This window comes from Vulpes vulpes, chromosome 7, assembly GCF_048418805.1.
Source record: "Vulpes vulpes isolate BD-2025 chromosome 7, VulVul3, whole genome shotgun sequence".
NCBI lineage: Eukaryota > Metazoa > Chordata > Mammalia > Carnivora > Canidae > Vulpes > Vulpes vulpes.
This window is the reverse complement of record NC_132786.1, coordinates 103,407,015-103,426,987: the sequence shown is the minus strand read 5'-3', so window position 1 is coordinate 103,426,987 and position 19,973 is coordinate 103,407,015. Positions and strand designations below refer to the sequence as shown.

The 19,973-nt window shown below is 40.8% G+C and overlaps 1 protein-coding gene across 6 annotated transcripts in view; it reads left to right on the top strand.

Annotated features, from left to right (window-relative positions):
- Positions 1-19,973, top strand: part of OSBPL3 (oxysterol binding protein like 3) — a 179,531-nt gene that overhangs the window by 132,837 nt on the left and 26,721 nt on the right. For 4 of the 6 annotated variants that reach the window (XM_072764574.1, XM_072764572.1, XM_072764575.1 and 1 more), the window contains 4 exons: positions 6,636-6,770; positions 7,676-7,769; positions 11,926-12,176; positions 14,967-15,104. In XM_072764574.1, coding sequence (XP_072620675.1) covers positions 6,636-6,770; positions 7,676-7,769; positions 11,926-12,176; positions 14,967-15,104 — 618 coding nt within the window. Of the gene's footprint in view, positions 1-150; positions 259-6,635; positions 6,771-7,675; positions 7,770-11,925; positions 12,177-14,966; positions 15,105-19,973 lie in introns of all 6 variants that reach the window. The other 2 variants (XM_072764570.1, XM_072764571.1) reach the window with 1 other exon arrangement.

Genomic DNA, 19,973 nt, shown 5'->3' with positions numbered 1-19,973 from the left:
GAGCATCCCAGAACCAGTGTCCTGTGGGATGGTATTCAAGAAGATCCAGGAAGTGCCCCTACCTAGGGCTCCGTCCCACTAGGCGCACTGCTGTGCTTTTCCACTACATGTATTTATTAACAGAGCCCCACTATTTTTAACATGTTCCAGGCCCTAGCACAAAACACAGACCTTAAAGAACGCTTATGCAGAATCCATGCTGAGTCTCTGCTCCTCGATCCCCCTGCTGCTGCCAACTCGGGTGACAGTCTGGCAGAGGTGGGTAAGGCTTCTCGGCTGGGAATGTTTCCACGACCGCCGGCCCCTCACCTGACACCCTCCGTTGGTCCCTCTGCACCTGTTTCCCCCTGCGGAGGGGGAGGTGGTGCTCCCATCTCTGGCCGCCCCCCTCCTCCCGGAGCTGCCTGGGAGCCCCCCTCCAAGGCTTTCCTGAGTACCTGCTAACTGCATTATTAAATGCTCTTCCCCCCAGAAGTCTTCTTCCTTTTGTATTTCTTGCCCCCATTCCTCCTAAGTATCATCTTTTTATTAGTTACTACCAGAGTGGAAATGCAGGACAAACATTTTCTCCTGTTCCTTCTGAAGCATCTTCATTTTCTCTGCCCTGCGGTATCCCAGAGTCCCCGCCAGCATTCTTTGCCCCCCTCCTCTTTGCCCCCCTCCATGAGATCCCCTCTCCCCTCTCTTTGTGGCTGTTCCCTTCTTCTTCTCCTGTGATTTATTTTTTCTTTTCAAAAGCACGGCTGTACCCTGTGAGGGGGAAAAAATACTGTGTTACACTTGAAGACTTTTGGTCAACCAGTAGGATGTTAAAATGTCTTTTCTCAAAACTCAGGATGTTTACACAAAATGTTCTTTGCCTGTGTTTAAAATGAGAAACTGCAGAAAAGATAGAAGTGGATTATTAAAAAAAATAAATAGAAAAGGATAATAAGGCTTGAAACTGTTTTTGGCTGTCATATGTATGTGCCTGCCTCATAGATGCTAAATTTTTCATTAACTTATTAGACTGAGAGCACTTAAAAAGAAGGAAGGTGATGTACAAGGTGCGTGTGTGTGCGTGTGTGTGTGCGTGTGTGTGTAAATTTTTAAAAGGTGTTTCTAAGGTTGAAGCTTAATCCTTCTTCCTCCTTTTCCTGTCCTCAAAGAAAACCAACCCCCTACACACTACTTCACTCTGCGGGAAGCCACGTGTTCAGGCACTGAGAAGGGTAGTGGCTGAAATCAGCACGGTGGTCAGCAAGGCCTGGGCACCCACAGCCCGTGGACCACAGGCTGGGACACAGGCCAAGGGACCCTCTTCTCTGTCGAGGAACCTACCCTATCTCTGCAGAGACTCCCAGGCCACTGTTACTTCCGAGACGTGTCAGTGGTTGACCATGACATTCCTCGCCATGCTCACTCCCCACCAAAAGATCTTTTCAATCACTTTAGCTCAACTCTAAACCGAATCATCTTTTAAAAAAATTTTTTATTTATTTATTTATTTATGACAGACACACACACACACACACAGAGAGAGAGAAAGAGACAGAGAGGAGAGAGAGAGGCAGAGACACAGGCAGAGGGAGAAGCAGGCTCCATGCAGGGAGCCCGATGCGGGACTCGATCCCGGGTCTCCAGGATCATGCCCTGGGCCAAAGGCAGGTGCCAAACCGCTGAGCCACCCAGGGATCCCTTGAATCATCTTTAAAGCAATCAGTGTGACCCAACATCCCCAAGTGCTGTGGGCTGCCACATGCCATGGCGCTGGTGGCAGGGGGGTGGGGTTCGTGTCTGTTTCCAGGCAGTGCTTGCCTTCTCAATAGCATCACCACCTCATTATATTCACCCGTGTAAGCAAGGTGATCCCTCATTTATGATTCTATGTACTTGGGGCTATTTGCATTTGGGAAAGGAAACCAGAATCACAGGTCTTTTAAAATGTAGGTTTTTAAACTGATCTCACAAGGAAGGTACGTGAAGGCTTAAATGTCCTTGAGGAGGAGTGGTAACATCGCCCAAATTCACACTTTCCAAAACAGCCTTCTGGAATCTTGTCGATGGAGTGTTCTCCTTGCTGTTTCCTCTTGCAGTGATTTTCTGATCTCCATGTCTTATCCTGCTTTTACTGAGTGACTCAGGCTCACTTTCCCAGAAAGGGAAAAGCCATTCTTGTCTTCAGGAAACCAGAGAGGGAGTGGAAGTGGCCGCCCCAGAGCCTAAAAATTCCATTCCCGTTTATTTTTCTTTGGTGGCTCAGATACCCCAAGCATTCCATCAGGGAATGACAGTCTCCACAGTGGGATTGCTGTCTTCTGTGTTTCTGTTTTCTTCCCTTACCTCTGACCTCTGAGTTGTGCAAATTACCCATCTGTGACATTGAACCTGGCTCCCGGATTCAAGAATCTCCCCCTCTCCTGTCAGAAATTACTCCCACATTATTCTATTAAGTTCTCCTGTTCTGTGTTTCTGAATGTGAAAATTTAATATGATCAACACGTTAGTTTTTATATTATTTTAGGTTTCATATGAAAGGCTAAGTGACTTTGGGGGATAACATTCTACCAAATCTATAGTCCATTTAAGAAACTAAGTAGGCAAGGACTTTAAAGAAACATCTGAAAGAAGGGAACTTCTTTTAATTGCCTATCTGGTTGCTATATTCCATATGCAGTTGAATGCATTAACTCATAAAATTCTAACCACAGTCCTTTGAGGTAGGTGATGGTAGTCTCATTTTCGAGACAAGGAAATCAAAGAGGTTAAAAAAGCTACCCCCAGGGCACACAGCTAGTAAGAGACCTAGCTGGAACCTCAATCCCCATCTGATGAGTCCGAAGTGTTTTCTCAATAGTCTCACACTCCTGCTATATATTGAGGAATGTGCCAGGCCAGAAAATAAGACAGAGTGAAGCTCCAATAGTGAGAATATTCTGGGGATGGTGTGAGAATGGACCAAATAACTATCTCAGACATAAACACTATTTCATATAAAAGAAATAAATATATGATAGAAGAGACTAAAAAAAAAAAATCAATGGAGAAGAGATGGATTATTCAATAAATTCAGTTAGCACAGCTCAAAAGCAATTTGGAAAGCAATTTAAATCTTCCCATTGCACACTAAAATGAATCGCTAGTGAATTAGAGTTAAATATAAAAACTCAAGCTGAAATAGATCAGTTTAAATATTTATCAAATGGCTGGAGTAGGGAGGACTTCCTAAATTTGGAAGCAATAGAAAAAATGCAAAAGAAATGTTGACTAGATCTGATTGGTTTTTTTTAGGGAAAAATTGGTGTGTGTGAAAAAATAAGGAGACAAATCATAAACTTGGAAAAATATTGTCAGGAAAAATGATAGGTAATGCCAGATAGGTGAGCATGTCTTTGATATTTAAGTAATTAATAAGTAATAACAAGCAACTGAAGACCTCAACAAATGAATGAAAAAAAAAGACACAGTTCACCAAAAAAAACCCAAATACAGATTGTTTTGGACTTTGTACTAATAAATTCACAGAAGGTTCAAAGAAATGCAGAGAGAGGTCCCATGCATCTGGCCTAGTCTCCCCTAGTGTTAACATTTTATATATTTTATATATATTTTATAAATTTCATATATTATAATATATAATTTTATATATTATATAACATATAATATATATTAGGTTTTACATATATATATAAAATTATATATATATGCAAAACCTAATTACATTAACAAACTTGAGAATCTCTGTTTTCTCTATGTTTAAGGGCATAAATACTGTAATTCAGAAAAATTTATGTTAACCTAATTGCTTTAACTTGCATTTCTTTATTAAAAATTAGGTCTAACATTTTTTTTTTTTTCTTTTAAAAGGAACTAGCCATAGAGATGTTATTCTAAACAGAGATAGTGATTCTAAAAAATAAGGATAATAGCTTATTATTTATAAAAGACATCTGCAAACATGCTTACCATCTTTACAAATTTGGAAGCATTTTTTATTTCCAGTACATAAAAGGGTTACTCTGTAAGGCACGTATATAATATTATTTATCAACTGAAGTTAATGTCTCAAAAAACTAATAGCCTAGGGAAAAATTCACAATATAATGTTAAATGAATATAGGGGACTATGCAAAGACTGTACAGTGTGATCCCTGTATTTTAAACTTAAAAGTCTATATATAGTATATATACATACGCATACATACCATATACACACCCACCCAAATATTTTAATATTAAAAAATACACCAACAGGTTAATAGGGGTCACATCTGAGTGATGAGGCTTTAAATGATATGTATTTTATTTACATTTTTCTGTATTTTCTAGTTTAAACACATACTACTTTTACCCTCAAGATAAATGTTAATTTTGAAAAAAATGATTATGGTATAATGTTCGGGAGAAGTTTATAAATATATACACATGTACAGTTATTTTAAAACAAAGCAAGGCTTTATGTACAAAAAAGGAGAGAGGGACCCCTGGGTGGCTCAGCGGTTAAGTGCCTGCCTTTGGCCCAGGCCATGATCTTGGGGTCCTGGGATCAAGTCCCACATTGGGCTCCCTGTATGGAGCCTGCTTCTCTCTCTGCCTGTGTCTCTGCCTCTCTCTCTCTGTGTGTCTCTCATAAGTAAATAAATAAAATCTTTAAAAAAAAGGATGGCAGAGAAATGTATCAAAATGCATATAGTGGTTTTAGTGTGATAGGATTATGAGTGCTCCTCTCCTTCCCTTTTCTGTTTATCTTTTTTCAATGTAAGAAATAGATAAAACAACCATTCAGGCCTTCTAAACTTGTGGGGAAATCATTGTACTGAACTGACCAGGTTGATATTTAAGAAGTGTGGTCCTGTGTGTGTGAGTAAGGTAGTACGCTGGGGCTCGGGGTGCTGCAGTCCATTGAGTTTTCAGTGGGTATTAATAGGAAGTTTCTGGAGCAGTGGAACAGAAGGGGCTAGGGCTAGGTGTATAATTTTTATTGTTGATCAGCCAATCCTTCTGATCCACCAGTCTAGAAGGAGAAAGAGAGCAGGAGTGACTAATGATGAATTTGTGAATAAAGCAAGTAAGTAAATCATGAGAGTGTTGTGCGGCAGTAGCACACCAAAGACACGGGAAGATTCTGTTTCAGTGGGTGTTGAAGGGGCTCAGTTACTCACTAGGGTGACTCCTCCTGTGAGGAGACAGGCCTTTTCCTTAAAGGTGACAGCTATGGTAATTGTTTGTAGATCCTAAAGTGGTCTCTTGATCAGGGCAGAGAAGATGCATGCTTTTCACAATGCTGTATGGGTTTGAGAGACCAGTTATCTTATTTAGGAAGAATCAAAGAGGAAGTTCCCGAAGGAAACATTTCCCAAAGGGGCCACTTTGAAAATCTGCTGTGGCCCTCCTGTTATCACATTCCCTTCTTGAATATAATTTGTTTAGGAGACCAAAGAGTATATACTGAACTCGTAAAAAAACTCTGCAAAAGACATAATCTGCCTTAACTCTTGTTCCTCAAATTATTCTGGGACTCATTTTTCAGACACAACAATGATGCGGAAGCAGTTCCTTTATCAGCCCTGAGAAATGTGAGCTGTAGGGAAGTTCAGAGCATGAATCTACTCCTCTGATTTGAAGGGATTGAGTCATCTTGTCCTGAATCTGTTCCCATTCCAAAGGTCCAGTCAGGCGTCACCTCTTCTCTGAAGCCCTCCCTAAACCAAAGCCCTAAATAGAATCAATCTCACCTTCCTCTTCCCTTCTGTATACTTTCCCTTCCACAGCCTCAGTCTCCTGTGTTGGGTGCGTTCTCTGTGCCACTCATTCAGGCCAGAAACCTTGTCTCATTCATCCTGGTATCACCCCCAAGGCCAGCACAGAGCGGTTGTTCAATTTGTTGAGTTGTACTGAATTTGCACAAAGCACATGCCCACACAAAGTATTCAGGTCCTTCCTAGGGTGGGAGTTTAGACCCAGTGAAGTAGGGAAGGGAGGGCTGTGCAAGATGAGAAAATCATGATATGCCATTGTGTTGTTTATAAAGGGAGGTTTCTAAAGGGGATTGAGAGTTTCCTTCGCTCTTAGAGTCATTGTGGTTGAAGAGAGCCGGGCAAAGAGAATTCCTTTCAGTCATCCATGAATAATGAATGATCTGCCACCAGGGGCACTTCTAGTCCAAAACACGCTATGGATTTGTCAAGGGATGCCTCCAGAGCAGTATGTAGGCCTCTGGGAGAGCGTGGGGGCAGAAGAAAGCAGGGTTGCTCTGAATCAGCCACACCAGGACATTCCCTGATTCAGAAGAAATTTTAGGATGAAAAGAAACATCCTGCAGTGGTAGAGAATAAGAGGATATGATTCAGAGAGTGTGGGAATTTCCCCCTCTTCAATGGAACGAAGACTGGCCTGGAGAGTCTCTTTTTGCTTTGAGATGTGTCGCATGAGCCTGAGCCGCGACAGTGAGGCACCCATTTGGAGGAGACCTTTGTTTTTCATTTTGTTTTGTGCGAGGCTTGCTGCTTCTCCACTTGGGAGCTGACCTCTGCTTTGAGCTGCTTGTTTGAATGCACCTGTGACCTTATGTATTGTGCAGTGAAATCAGTTGTTTATTTTACTTCTCTGGAGACTGTTTCTAATTATATGCAACTTTGTGTTTGTGTTTCAAATAGGAAAACTTGAGAGATGACAACCGAGCTCTGGTCCATCAGCTTTCCAATGAGAGCAGACTCTCCATCACTGATTCCCTTTCAGAGTTTTTTGATGCACAGGAAGTTCTATTATCTCCAAGCTCGTCAGAAAATGAGGTTTGAGCACTGTTTTCAGTTCGATGCCTCAAAATCTCTTTTGTGGCTTTACCAGTAAATACCCATCTTCAGAAATGCTAAACTCAATGGCCTCTTTCTGCCATTCCATTCTGAGGATCTTCTTCTCACCCCTACCCCCCAAAACACAAAAGATACGAGACCTTAGGGAAAAGGTTGGAAAAGTAGAAGGTGTTGGGTACTTCCTCATTTCTGTTACTTGATTTATTTTACATCTTTTCAATTATTTGTCATAATTTTAACTACTAGCTAATTTGGTGATGTAGTATTTCTATCACAGAGCCAGAAATTAGCATCTTGGGTTTTTTTAATCATTGAATTTGACCAATACCAATTTATAACATGCAATTATTATATTATTATAATAATTGCAATATGGGTGTTATAATAATTAGTATAAAATAATACTGTTTTATATTGATGCATTAAAATCAGTTTCCTGAATAAGCAAACACCATAGTTGGCATTACTTTGTGAAAATGCAGATCGATAATTTTCTCTCTTAAGTATAGAAGTACTAATCTTATTTAATTTCCATAGAAGATTCTTTTCTTTCACAAGTGGTTAAAAGACAAATTATAACTCATTCTATGTAAACAGTAACAAATTCTGAAAACACAGTCTGAATAAGAATTTCTGTAATAACTGCAGCCCTGAGTTTACTTATGTTTTCTTTGGGATAATTGGCCAAGAAAGTATAAAAATGTTAATAACAGGTGTTTATTATGAACACCTCCAATGCAGACTGGTGTATAGGCCTCTATGAAAACAACCCAAAATTATTTCTGTAGGTTTTTAATGGTGGGATTCAAGATGTTTGATTTGGAATAAAGGTTCGATGAAAATCTGGTTTATTTTAACACTAATGTATTTTTCTTTTCCCACAGATTTCTGAAGATGACTCCTATGTCAGTGACATAAGTGATAATCTTTCCTTAGATAATCTCAGTAATGATTTAGATAATGAGAGACAGACCTTGGGTAAGATATAAATTATTTGATATCTGAAACCTTGCCTCTTCACAGAATCCTAGCAAGCAGATATAGTGCCTGCTATAGGCATTGAACTGTAACACATGCTGTAAAAGAAAATTAAGACATGCTCCCTACCCTTGATGTTTATATAATCGAGGTAGGGAGATAGCACTCACGTGTGCTAAAAATGTATTCATTCAAATATACTTGTCTGCTCATGAAAACTTCTATTTTATAAAGTGAATGTATACCAATTATCACATAAATATCAAAAATTAGTACAACATGTACTTCTGATATGGTCAAGAATTCTCTCTGCAAACATATTATAATACAGCTTTTTGCCTTTAGATACCTAGTGGTTTTCATGATTTAGGAATTCAGTGGAAATCATGTAGTAAAAAGGTCTGGTCTAAGTGGTAATTTAGCCTCAGATTCTTCAAGATAACACATTTAAAAGTACCTTCCCCCCACCCCTCAGAAGTAACAAACTGCTACCTCCTAGAAGGGAGGATGGGGCTGTCAAGCTATCCTAAGATGTTCCTTTATTACTGATTGATCCCCAAGAGCAAAATGCCCAAGAAATGTTAGTTTGAGCCGTGGGGTACCTGGAGTGTCTCCCCAGACACCTCTGATTTAGGAGTTCAATAGGCAGACTAAAGTCTCTTTAGGAGGTGCCTGCCGGGCAGCCCCAGTGGTCCAATGGTTTGGCACTGCCTTTGGCCCGGGGCATGATCCTGGAGACCCGGGATCGAGTCCCACGTCAGGCTCCCTGCATGGAGCCTGCTTCTCTCCCTCTACCTGTGTCTCTGCCTCTCTCTCTCTCTCTGTCTCTCATGAATAAATAAATAAAAATCTTAAAAAAAAAAAAAAAGAAGGTGCCTGCCCTTAAGAAGAATTGGCCCACTGGACAGTTCTTGGCATGGATCCTGTAACATCAAATATTCCCAGTCTTTGTACTCAGTACATCTTGGGGTTTGTCTGTGCCATGTATTGGATACCAGAGCACCACCTATTTTCATATCTACCCAGAGAATAGGGACCATGTCATTGCTTTTTCTATTTTAGTGCTTCCCAGGTTAGTAAGTATATGTGAAATATGATAATGATGAGACGTTATCTGAATGCCAAAGGGCCTACTCTCCGGGGACCACAGAAAAGGCAGGTAATTTTACTTCTTTGGAAAAAACATCCTTTCATCGTCAGACCTGCTAGAAGTCTGATGCTCATTACATTCTATCTTGCTTGAAATGTTTCTGAAGAGATGAACCCTTTGGTGGAAAGTCAGAACCAGTGGTTCAAAGGAGAAATCAAACACTATAGGAGCTACTTGTTTTTCTAGAAAAACAAGGAAGTGAACTGAAAGAGAAATGAAGAAACATCACATCCCCTTGACAGACAGCACACCCACTGAAATGGCACTCCCACCATGGATGAGGAAGACAGACAAATGCTGCAGTCCTCATTCTCTTTGAGGCCTAAAGGAAGGGGTTAAGGGGAGTGCAGGGATAGAGGGTTCAGAGGTCAGAGGTGGAAACAAGACTTGCCCCAGAACCTAAGACCACAGCTATGTTGAGTTGGCATCAGCCATGAAAAGCAGAGAAGCTAAGGCTGGTTCTCTCTATCTTACTCCACATTCATTTTGCTGAAGTACTGACTAACACATTGCCTTGGCTTGAACAAACACTAGACCAAACTCATCTTTCTTCTTCAGCAGTATTTAGAGGTAAAAATAGGTGTCCTCCAGTTTAACTGTCTCTGTTGAAGATTAGACTTCTAAACATCAGGACACTACTGAGAAGGCTAGAGGTAAAAATAATAACCTTTGCATTATATGACACAGTTTTGCCTATGAAAGGAAATAGGGATTGAATCAAGTTCTTGATGATTTATGATATGAGAATTTCTCTGGGCCCATAGTAAATGCTGGATACTTAGAATGCTTCCTGTTGATTTCTTCCTCCCCAAATCAGGAGGCAAATATTAGGATCTGTCACTGTGATGGGTGCTGTGGGAGGTTCAGGACTTAAGAAAGTAAGTTCATGACCAGGTTGCCTTTGTTAACCTCAGCTCTGCCATTCGCTGGTAATGTGTTCTAGGACAAGTTACTTAAGAGGTAATATATGTAAAGTATATGTAAAAATACCTGAGGTAATATATGTAAAATGCTTGAAGACCTGCTGCTCCAGAGTAAAAACTAGATAGATACTGGTCATTCATTGATAGTAATCATCATATAGTGTTTCAAAATCTAGATTTGTGCAATCAGAGAAAATATTTTGAGATTACATGGAAAACTGTTTTTAAAAACTACTTTCATTTGCAGCTATTTACTTGGGCAAATCAGATTTTTGCTTGTGTCAAGCAATTAAAATAAATTCAACAACAAATTGGATGCTTAGGTTAATGTGACACTGCAAAGTGTGAGCCCATTTTCATACTTTTCTGTTTATCAAAGAAGCCTCTTTATTCAGAGCAATTGGCTTTACAATGAGTAAATGTTAAATATTTACTTTTAATAGATAAATATATACAAATAAAATGCCCTTTTCCTCATATGTTGGTGAGATTTCATTTGCATAGGCTCAGTTGGGATGGGAAAAGACTATCAGAGCCTGAGCCAATGGAAGTGTCACAAAGGAAAAGACTGACAAATGTAAATACCTAAGATATAAATGTTTTATTCATCAACTAACCACATGTACCAAATTTAAAGATAAATGACAAATAGGGATTTGATTGTAAAAGAAATATAAAAACAAAAAATATATCTTAATATATAAATAGGAAAGCAGATAATTCAGTAAAGAAGTGTTCATGAGACATTCCAGATCACACTAAGAATTTTTTTAATGTTAGTTAAAACAAAGAAATAACACCATCCACCCAACAATTGGCCAGAAATCGAAAATGAATGATGATAAGCCCATAAAGTTCTTAGGAGATTGACACATATATGCTGATGATAAATAGGAAATTGATATAGCTTTTTTGAGGAGCCATCTGATCATATGAATCAAATGTCTAAAAGTGATTCTAGTTTTTGACACAGTAATTTCATGTCTATGTATCTTAAGCGAACGCTCAGAGATACAATCAAATTTTAAGAATATAAATATTCACTACCTTTTCCTTTTTGCATCATAGCAAAACATTGAAACAAATCTATGATTTGTTTATCATTATCATTTGGGAATGATTTAGTAGATTGTGGCAAATCCATAGCATGGAATTTTTTTCAGTCATTATAAATGATGCTTTAGAAGAATATTGAATAGCATGGAAAAATAACTAAGGGAATGAGCAGAACATAAAACTAGATGTGCTATATGAGTTCTGTGGATGGAGAAAATACTCCAAGATATAAATAGCTCCTATTTGTGGGTAGTGGAATAATGGAAGACTTTAATTTCTCTTACCATTTTTCTGTAATAAACATAATTGTTTTCTTTATCAGAATTTGAAGTGATTTTTTTTTTTAAGATTTTATTTATTTATTCATGAGAGACACAGAGAGAGGCAGAGACATAGAGGGAGAAGCAGGCTTCCTGTGGAGAGCCTGATGCAGGACTCGATCCTGGAACCCCACCATCACAACTTGAGCCAAAGGCAGACACTCAACCATTGAGCCATCCAGGTGCCCCTTGAAGTGATTTTTAAAAACAGCTGAAAAGTTTTTATCCAGAGTCTGTAGTGCTTTTTAAAAATCTAAAGAGTTGAGGGTACCTGAGTGGCTCAGTCAATTAAGGGTCTGACTCTTGATTTCAGCTCAGGTGTTTATCTCCAGGTCAGAAGTTGAAACCCCACACTAAAAAGATTAAAAATTAAATAAAAATTTATAAAGCATTTAAAGACATAAACAGTAACCTGCTATGAGCATACGAGTCCAGCTTCCAGTTTATTTAAGCTATGCGGCACTAGCTTCTGACTCAGACCTTGAAGACCTCCCTTTGAAAGGAGGCCATGAGTTCTAGGGCATGCAATTTGACTTCAGTTAGCTGCACAGAATTTTTATTTTCTGACTTGCGGTCCCATTCTCGGCAACTGAGATTAACAGTAGAATTGAGCACTTGCTGGGTAAGGTTTTATTTCTGAATTTTTAAAAATGATACAATAAAATAAAAAGTCTTCCAGAAATCAACGAGGCTTCTTTCCCTTTTAGGGCCTGTGCTTGAAAGTGGTGGAGAAGCCAAGTCCAGAAGAAGAACTTGCTTGCCGGCTCCGTGCCCCAACGCAAGTAACATCAGTTTGTGGAACATTCTGAGGAATAACATTGGGAAGGATCTGTCTAAGGTGGCGATGCCAGTGGAGCTGAATGAACCCCTGAACACACTGCAGCGGCTCTGCGAGGAGCTGGAGTACAGTGAGCTTCTGGACAAGGCCGCACGAATCCCCAGTGCCTTGGAAAGGATGGTGAGGAACCCCCTGCCCAGCTGTGGGTCCAGCTCAGCTGTGGGTCCAGCCTCTGCTCCTGAGCCACCAGGCAGAGCCAAGATGTGCAGGGCCTGAGCTCTGGGCTCCTCTGATTTTCCTTTGGATTATTCTTTAGATAGGGTCATTTCTCACCAGGGCCTAGATCCCCTATGCCTGGCTGTTTTCAGGCATGTGTCAGGATTTGCCATTTGGGGGAGCTTCTCTGTGACGGTTGGTGCCTCTGGGTAGTTCTGCTTTGTGGTTTTACACTTCCTTTTTCTCCAGAACCTTCCAAGTGATTGTTCTGATAGGCCCGACTGGAAAACATGTCTTGCGGGCTGTCAGCACGTTTATTTTTTTTATGATCCCGGGTGGACAGACTTTAATTTCTCAAGTTGTTTTTCTTGTCCAGGGTGAATTTCCCTTGAGAATGTTTTTGTTTCTTTTTGGAATTGTCCCACGAGCGACGAGATTTTCGAAAATAACATTCCTAGTCAAGGGGTTTATAGAAGAAAGATGATTGTTCCACCCTGACTCTTATTCTATAGAGTAAGTTAAAAAAGAAAAAAAAAGCAGCTCATCTTATAAAAAATTCACCTTCTGTCCTCTACTCAGTATTACTTCCAATCAAGTGATGGGTCATCCCATGAATGGGCCCCAAGGTGTTTCTCATCCTTGTCTTGGGGTGGGGGGAGATAAGGGACCATGTGGTCAGATGATAGCCAAATCAGCCCTTTTGGTGACTAGTTAGTTAACTTTGTTCTTTGAAACTGAGTGTTCCTTCCTCTTTTTATTCCCTCATATATTACCTGCCCCACAGTCAGGTCATTGCTTGAATGGGAGGCTGGCACTTCATTGTCTCCCCGACAAATGCGGTCTCTGTCCTGGGCATTTACTGGTGGGCTAAACTGGTGTCGGCACATCCCTGGGCTTCATGGACCTGACCTTAAATCATCCCTTCACTGATGGAAGACAGCATTCTTTTTTAAATTCTGAGCATTCCATAGGTTTGACCCTTATTAAAACTTCATTACTTCAGTGGTTTGAAGATGAAGGGGAAATCCAGCGGTGGATGAGAGAAGCATCCCACCGTCCTTCCTTCCAAGGTCTCTGGGGACTTCTCCATCAAAGAGGGTTTCTTGATACTAATGGTAATAAGAGTAGGAGAGAAAAAACAAGCTGTGTGTGTTTTTTTAATCTTCTTTGCTACTCTTTCCTAGATAATTTCTGCCAAACAAAGAGAGGCAAATAGCTTCTAAAATGAGTGTTAAAAGTCAACATTTGTGGTCGGCTCTTTTCTTAAAAAAAAAAAAATTGACTTTGAAGATGAAAATATTCATCTCAGTGTTTCATTCTTGTGGCAATTTAGAGACCCTTAGGATGTCAGATGAATGATTGGTGTACTTGACCTTGAGAAGGAATTTGAGGGAAGGCTTTACATTCCAGTACAGTGCACTTGGAAGGGCAAGTAGAGGAAAGCATTGTGTAGGAACCGCATCCGTGGGGGTGTTCACTGCCCTGTAGGTCAGCTCCTGCCCCTGCATAGGTTCTTTTCTTGCCAGCCTAAGAGGAGGATGCTTCATCGTGTCGGCCCCCTCCCTCCCTTCTCCCTGCAGCATGATGAATGATACCAGGTTCTATTACAAATTTTGTTATATTTTAAATTGTGAGGTTGATTCAGGGTTGATTCAAAATTCCATGTAGACAATGTGAGCTTATTGTTTAACAGGTAACAAGCATATGGGGAAACAAAGAGAGGAACAGATCCCCAGATTTCCAGAACAAAGAGAATTGAGCATACCGAATTGGTTTTTATGAGCTACCCTTAGATGCTCTATAGCATTCTGTGGTGTGAGTGGTAAACTGGGTTCTAGTTGCAAAAGGCTTAAGACAAGTTATATGACTAGTGAACATTATGAAAGGCACTCAGCCCGCCCCCCCAATTCCCCTGACAGGATAAGAAACTTCATGAAATGTGCTGGGAAGGGGAGACATTGAGATTGTTACTCACTTAGAAAGAGAAAGTTGCCATCACGACCTAGGTTCAACTATCTGTACCCCACCCACCCCAAAAAAGATAAGAAAAATAATGGGTCTCTTTGGTGTCCTGAAAGGAGAACTGATTAAAAAAAAAATTCCCGAGAGCTTCACAGTGAATGCTTATTTCATGTTTACCTATAATCTATCCTTTTCCTTTTGATTTTTCATTTTTCCTCCCAGAAAAGCTAGACTCTTTGAAAGGCACTGTGCGCTGTCCTGTGGCCCATTACAGGAAACTCAGGAAATTGCTATCTCAGATTTTCTTTTGTCAGAGTAGTTTCTACAGTATCAAATTAGGAATGGTTCCTTTTCCTGAATTTTGAGGGAAGTTTGGATTTTTTTTACATTCTTCTTTTTTCTCCTTTCTGAAAATCAGGCTTCTCAGATATTATCAGGGTTAAAGGCCCTGAACCTAGCCTAACAGCTCAAAAACAGGGTGGTTCACTTGATAAATACCATCCTTTGGAAAGCTTCTACCAGCTGGAATCAGGACAGATGGACAGTTTGCTAATGTTTGGTTCATTGGCCTCTGGGCCAAAATGAACATTATTCATTCATTTGGTTATATATAACCAACTCTAAACCAAAGTTGGTTTGCTTGTCTTTAAACCAGAGACAAATTGTTGGATTTCCAAAATAACCCATAAACCCATAAAGAGAGAAATAAGTGTTTTATTTTGTTCATGTCTTTGTAAAAAAAAAATTCTTGATGACAGAGAAATAATAAAGTTCTGTCCTCCTTCTCCTTAGGTGTATGTGGCAGCCTTTGCTGTATCGGCGTATGCATCCAGCTACTTCCGAGCCGGGAGCAAGCCCTTTAATCCTGTTCTTGGAGAAACCTATGAGTGTATCCGTGAGGACAAAGGCTTCCGTTTTTTTTCCGAACAGGTGGATACATATACCCTTTCTGTTTGTTGTATACACCCTGTTTGCCCACTTGCACTGGAGGAGTTACTTACGCCTTCCATTACATGTGCTTTTGAAATATTTATTGTCCACCTTTCACTGGCTTTAAAGCAACTGAGATAATTACAGTGCTTTTACACATAAAGAGAAGGAATGATTTCCCTTCTACTGAAACCAAACCACCCCCTTAGCACAAAGGTACTGGCAATGCTGAGCACTCCTTTGACTATATCCATCAACAGAGCCCTTTGTGTCAAGTCATAGTGAGACAAATCTTCAAAGTATGAAGAAGCATTTGCCCAACTGATTTAAAGGTTTAAAGCGTATACCCTTACTCATTGACATTGTCCTTCTAGAGTATGAATGCCCCATCAAAATGCCGCACCAAATAAAGGCATTATTCTTGATTTTATTTAAGAGGAATCATTCATTCATGGACATATTCAATCAATAAATATATGTTTAAAGATTTTATTTATTTATTTATTTGGCAGAGAGAGAGTAAACACAAGCAGGCAGAAAGGGAGAAGCAGGCAGAGGGAGAGGGAAAAGCAGGCTCCCTGCTCAGCGGGAGCCCTATGTGGGGCCCAGTCCCAGGACCCTGAGTTCATGTCTGGAGCCAAAGGCAGATGCTTAACCGACTGAATCACCCAGGCACCCTCAATAAATATTTCTTGAGCATGTAACTCATACACAGCCTTGTTGTAGATGTGAGAAGACTGTACTGGGATGGGGGCTGGGGGCAGATAATACCTGTCTTCATTTGATGGATGGACATACTTTGTACTTATGGAGCCTGCATTCCTTGAAGTTCCATGAGACTTTTGCACCTAAGCATTAGCACATAATAATATTTGGGAAGAAAGAGCAGGGTCTCTGGAGCCAGCCTAGGTTCAGATCTCAGCTCTACATCTCACTAGGTTTGTAACCCAGGGAGAGTTACTTAACCTTTCTGTGCCTCAGTTTTCTCTTTAAAGTGGAAATAATAACAGTGGGACAGACCTCAGATGGCTTTGTGATGATTAAGTGAGATACTCTCTGAGAGTCTGGGTGGTTCAGTTGGTTATGACCCAGGTTATGATCCCCGGGTCCTGGGATTGAGCTCCACCTCAGGCTTCCTGCTCAGCAGGGAGCCTGCTTCTCCCTCTCCCTCTGCCTGCTGCTCCACATACTTGTGCTCTCTCTTTGTCAAATAAATAAATAAAATCTTATAAAAATTTTTAAAAAATAAGTGATACTCTCTACCACGCATTTGGAATGGTGTCTGGTACATGAAGTGTTACATGAGTGGTTGCTGTCATTATTGCTGTATGACACCATAGTTTGTAATAGTGGAATATTGGGAACATCCCAAATATCTGTCAGTAAGCAATTGTTTAGCTAAAATAGGATGCACTGATACTGAAAATAAAAAATAATCCTCTCACCCCTAGTTGAAACAATGACTCAACACATCCACCCTCCTCATATCCCTAAATGTCAGCCTGGGAATATTAAACACCATTGCTTTGATACACCTCTCTCGTAGTTCTTAGGAAACTAAGGGAAAATGGGTGGGCTGCTAGCATATTATTTTCCTTCCTGTTATCTTGCTGCCTCCTTGATCAATGGCTTTGCATTTGGAGGATAGGAAAGGAAAGGTGGTGAGAGACTTAGGAGGATGGTGCTGGTCTTGACTGTCAATTACTAGCAGTGTTCTCTGAAACTCAAAGGAAAATGAATATACGATAATCCCAAAGCACATTTTTAGTAGATTTTCAGTTAGAAGCTAAAACAAATTAAATACTGATATTGGGGAAGTGAGAGTTAAATCAGTAGTTAAAAGGAAAAGATAATTTGATTCAAACTCAACTGGGTTATTTAAATACTAAAGCTAAAATGGAAAGAGAATAAATGAAAATATAATTGGGTTACCATGGCATTATATGCACTCATGTGAAAAAATAAAGGCCCAAAATAGCCCAGACTACAGCAGACAATCAGGACAAGATGAATGGTGTAAGAAAAGAGTAGTAACATGAGCTTGCGTAAAGCTGTGCTTCCATCCCATGAGCCCCTGACAGGGCAGGGCCAAATTCAGGATCTGCTTGCCTACCTGTGACGGTGACATGGAGAGAGAAAGCAGAGCTCGTGAGCACGTGTGCACAAAGACAGAAAGAGCATTACATAACTCAGTCTTTGGTTCCATGCAATGGATCCCGAGGAAATAAGCAAGAAAGGGATCCAGGCCATTATTCGTAGTCTCGGGTGTGCTGGGTGTAATGTTGACCCGCTTCACACCCTGACCCCACCACTTCCTCTGTGTGTGGCCTTGTATAAGCTATGTAAACTTTCTGAGCCTCAATAATGTCTTTAGCTATAAAATAGGAATGATAATGCTTAACACATAGGTTGCAGTAAGGCTCAAGTGAAATACTACCCTGAGATAAAGAATACTTACACCGAAGACAGTAAGTGCTCAGTACATGGTTATTGCTCTCATCTTTAGGGGCAGCTTTAAAAACTGCTTTTTATGCAGTGTTAAGAATAACAAATAAGATAGATCTTTTCTACTAATTCAAGTGCTTTGAAGGGGGCATTCTGTCCCTGGTGAGTGTCTGACGGAAAGCCAGCTGTGTAGTGCACCACCAGTCCTGATCATGATGGAGCCACTTCATCTGTCTGGAACTTAGCCTTATGGCCTCAGAGAGTTGGTTCTTTTACAACACCCAAGAATGGATGAGTCTCTCAAGGACAGAGTCACCCTAGCTAAGCCTTTAAGAAATTGATGTACAACCTAGAATGCTATTCTGTGACTTTATTTATTTATTTATTTATTTATTTCTGAGAATTTTAAATTCTAAAAAATAGACCTTACCATGGGGCCCAGAAGGCCTTGGTCACATGGCCAGGCATACTTTCTCCATGAACAGATTACTTGGGAAACCAGAATTTAATCACCAGGTACGTGTACAATGAGAAGGACAGGTGGCTATTGAATTCGAGGCGCTCAGCTGCCTACCGCCCCCAGAGTGGAAGGCGTTTGGGACCCTCCTGGGCACCAGGAGACACATCAGCTCAGCCTTCTGCACTGCCTTTCTCACCCTTGTTTACCCTGACCTCTGACTCATTGTGCATGAAGAGCTTCTAATTTAACACAATGAAAGAGAGTGCCAGACTGTTTATTGTGTTTCATGCTGGGACCTGCCAGTATGGCTCTTTCTTCTTCTGGCCCGGGAGACATTCTACCTTGATGGAGACCCTACCAGCATGCATTATGTGTAGGTGATATGCTTCAGCTTTCGGAGTTTGGGGCTTGCTTTGCTTTCTTGTACCTCTCTACCTACTGAATGATTAATGTAATAAACAGGTAGGACTCCCAAATTAGTATTTTTGGGTGGAGTTTTATTCAAACAAGGATGTTGATGGAACTCATATATCCCAGTGAAAGGACCTGGAAGGAAACAAGGGTCTCTGTGGAATTTTCTAGATTTGAAAAGCTACATCTATTCGTTTTCTCCGAGCCTTTAGCTCAGAGATGTAGTTGTCTTGGGGTTTGGCTGGGGATGTGGGTGTTTGAAGTAGTCAGTGGCCAAAGAAATTGAAGTAATTGCTTCTTCACAGAGTTTGGTTACATCACAGCTTGTTCCTCTGTATTGTCTCTCACCTTTTCAAAGACCCCAAAATGCAGATCAAAATGATTCATGTGGTCAGAAACCAGAGAAAGCATTTGCTCCTCAAATTTTCCCCACAATAATGAACCGTTAGGTTTGCAGAATGCTTTATGCTTTTCAAACTTGTACAGGATCTATTTGATCTTCAAAATACCCGCTGTGTGGCAGGTGAAGCGAGGATCAGTTAGAGGCAGGGAAGCAGGCCTGGAGCGTCAGCCTCTCCCAGTGCCCCACGCAGCTGACTCCCTCTGTTTCACCCCAGTGGCCTCCCTTCCTCTCCTTTCTTGGGTTCTCTCGTATAGTTACTGGGCTCAGAGCTGCCAGGGTCATAGTCTGCTGAAGGGAAAAAGTGTTCTGAATGCCCATCAGACTTTGGGACTTTGTCTGCCATTGTCCCTTAGACCTTTCATCCTCCAAACTCAGCTGGGACTTTGTTCCCAGCTCCCGTTGTGGTCTGGGGAGTGGCCTTTGTGAATGCACAACGTTCAGGAGTAAATCATAACCATCCCTGGCCTCTGTTCCACTTTCTCAGGGGAGCAGTTCGATTTGTGCCAAGAAATGTGATGCAGCCTTGGCTGTCTGAACAAGCTCAAAAAAAGGGGGAATTCAGAAAGGACTTCCTTTTTCTCCTCAGGGACTGAGTCTCCTGCTGACAAGTTCTTCCTTACTTGGTTTCTGCTGCCTGGCAGGCTGCTAACGAACGGGTTTTGAGCCTCACTGGAGACTGGGTGGTTTCAGAAAGCTGCTTCTCTTTTTATACCTTTGGGAAAGGTTTGGGATCTAAAGGTTCCACAGTTAAGCTATTACCTAAACGTGGCTCTTCCTGATGATCTGGAACTTCGGTTGTCAGATCCCTGTTGGAGTCATTTTAACCATGCATTCCCCTCGGGCCCCGCTCCCCCAGCCACGCACTTTGAGAATTTGTGCTGGGAAAGCTAAATGGAGTTATTGGAAGTAACTAAACTATCAAAGTTTCAAATGAAGTCTTTTTTTTCCTTTGCTCTCTGGCCTCAGCTCTCCTTGCTTTTCTGTTACTCGTCACGAGAACTCTGAACATACATTCTTGGACCGACTTATAAATACCATACCTATCACTTCTCTCCCTGCATGCTGGCTCATGATAAAATAGCTTTTTTATCTGCTAGTAGGCAGAGTTAGTCACTACTGATTACAGTGGCATCTTATTTAAAGACGTTAT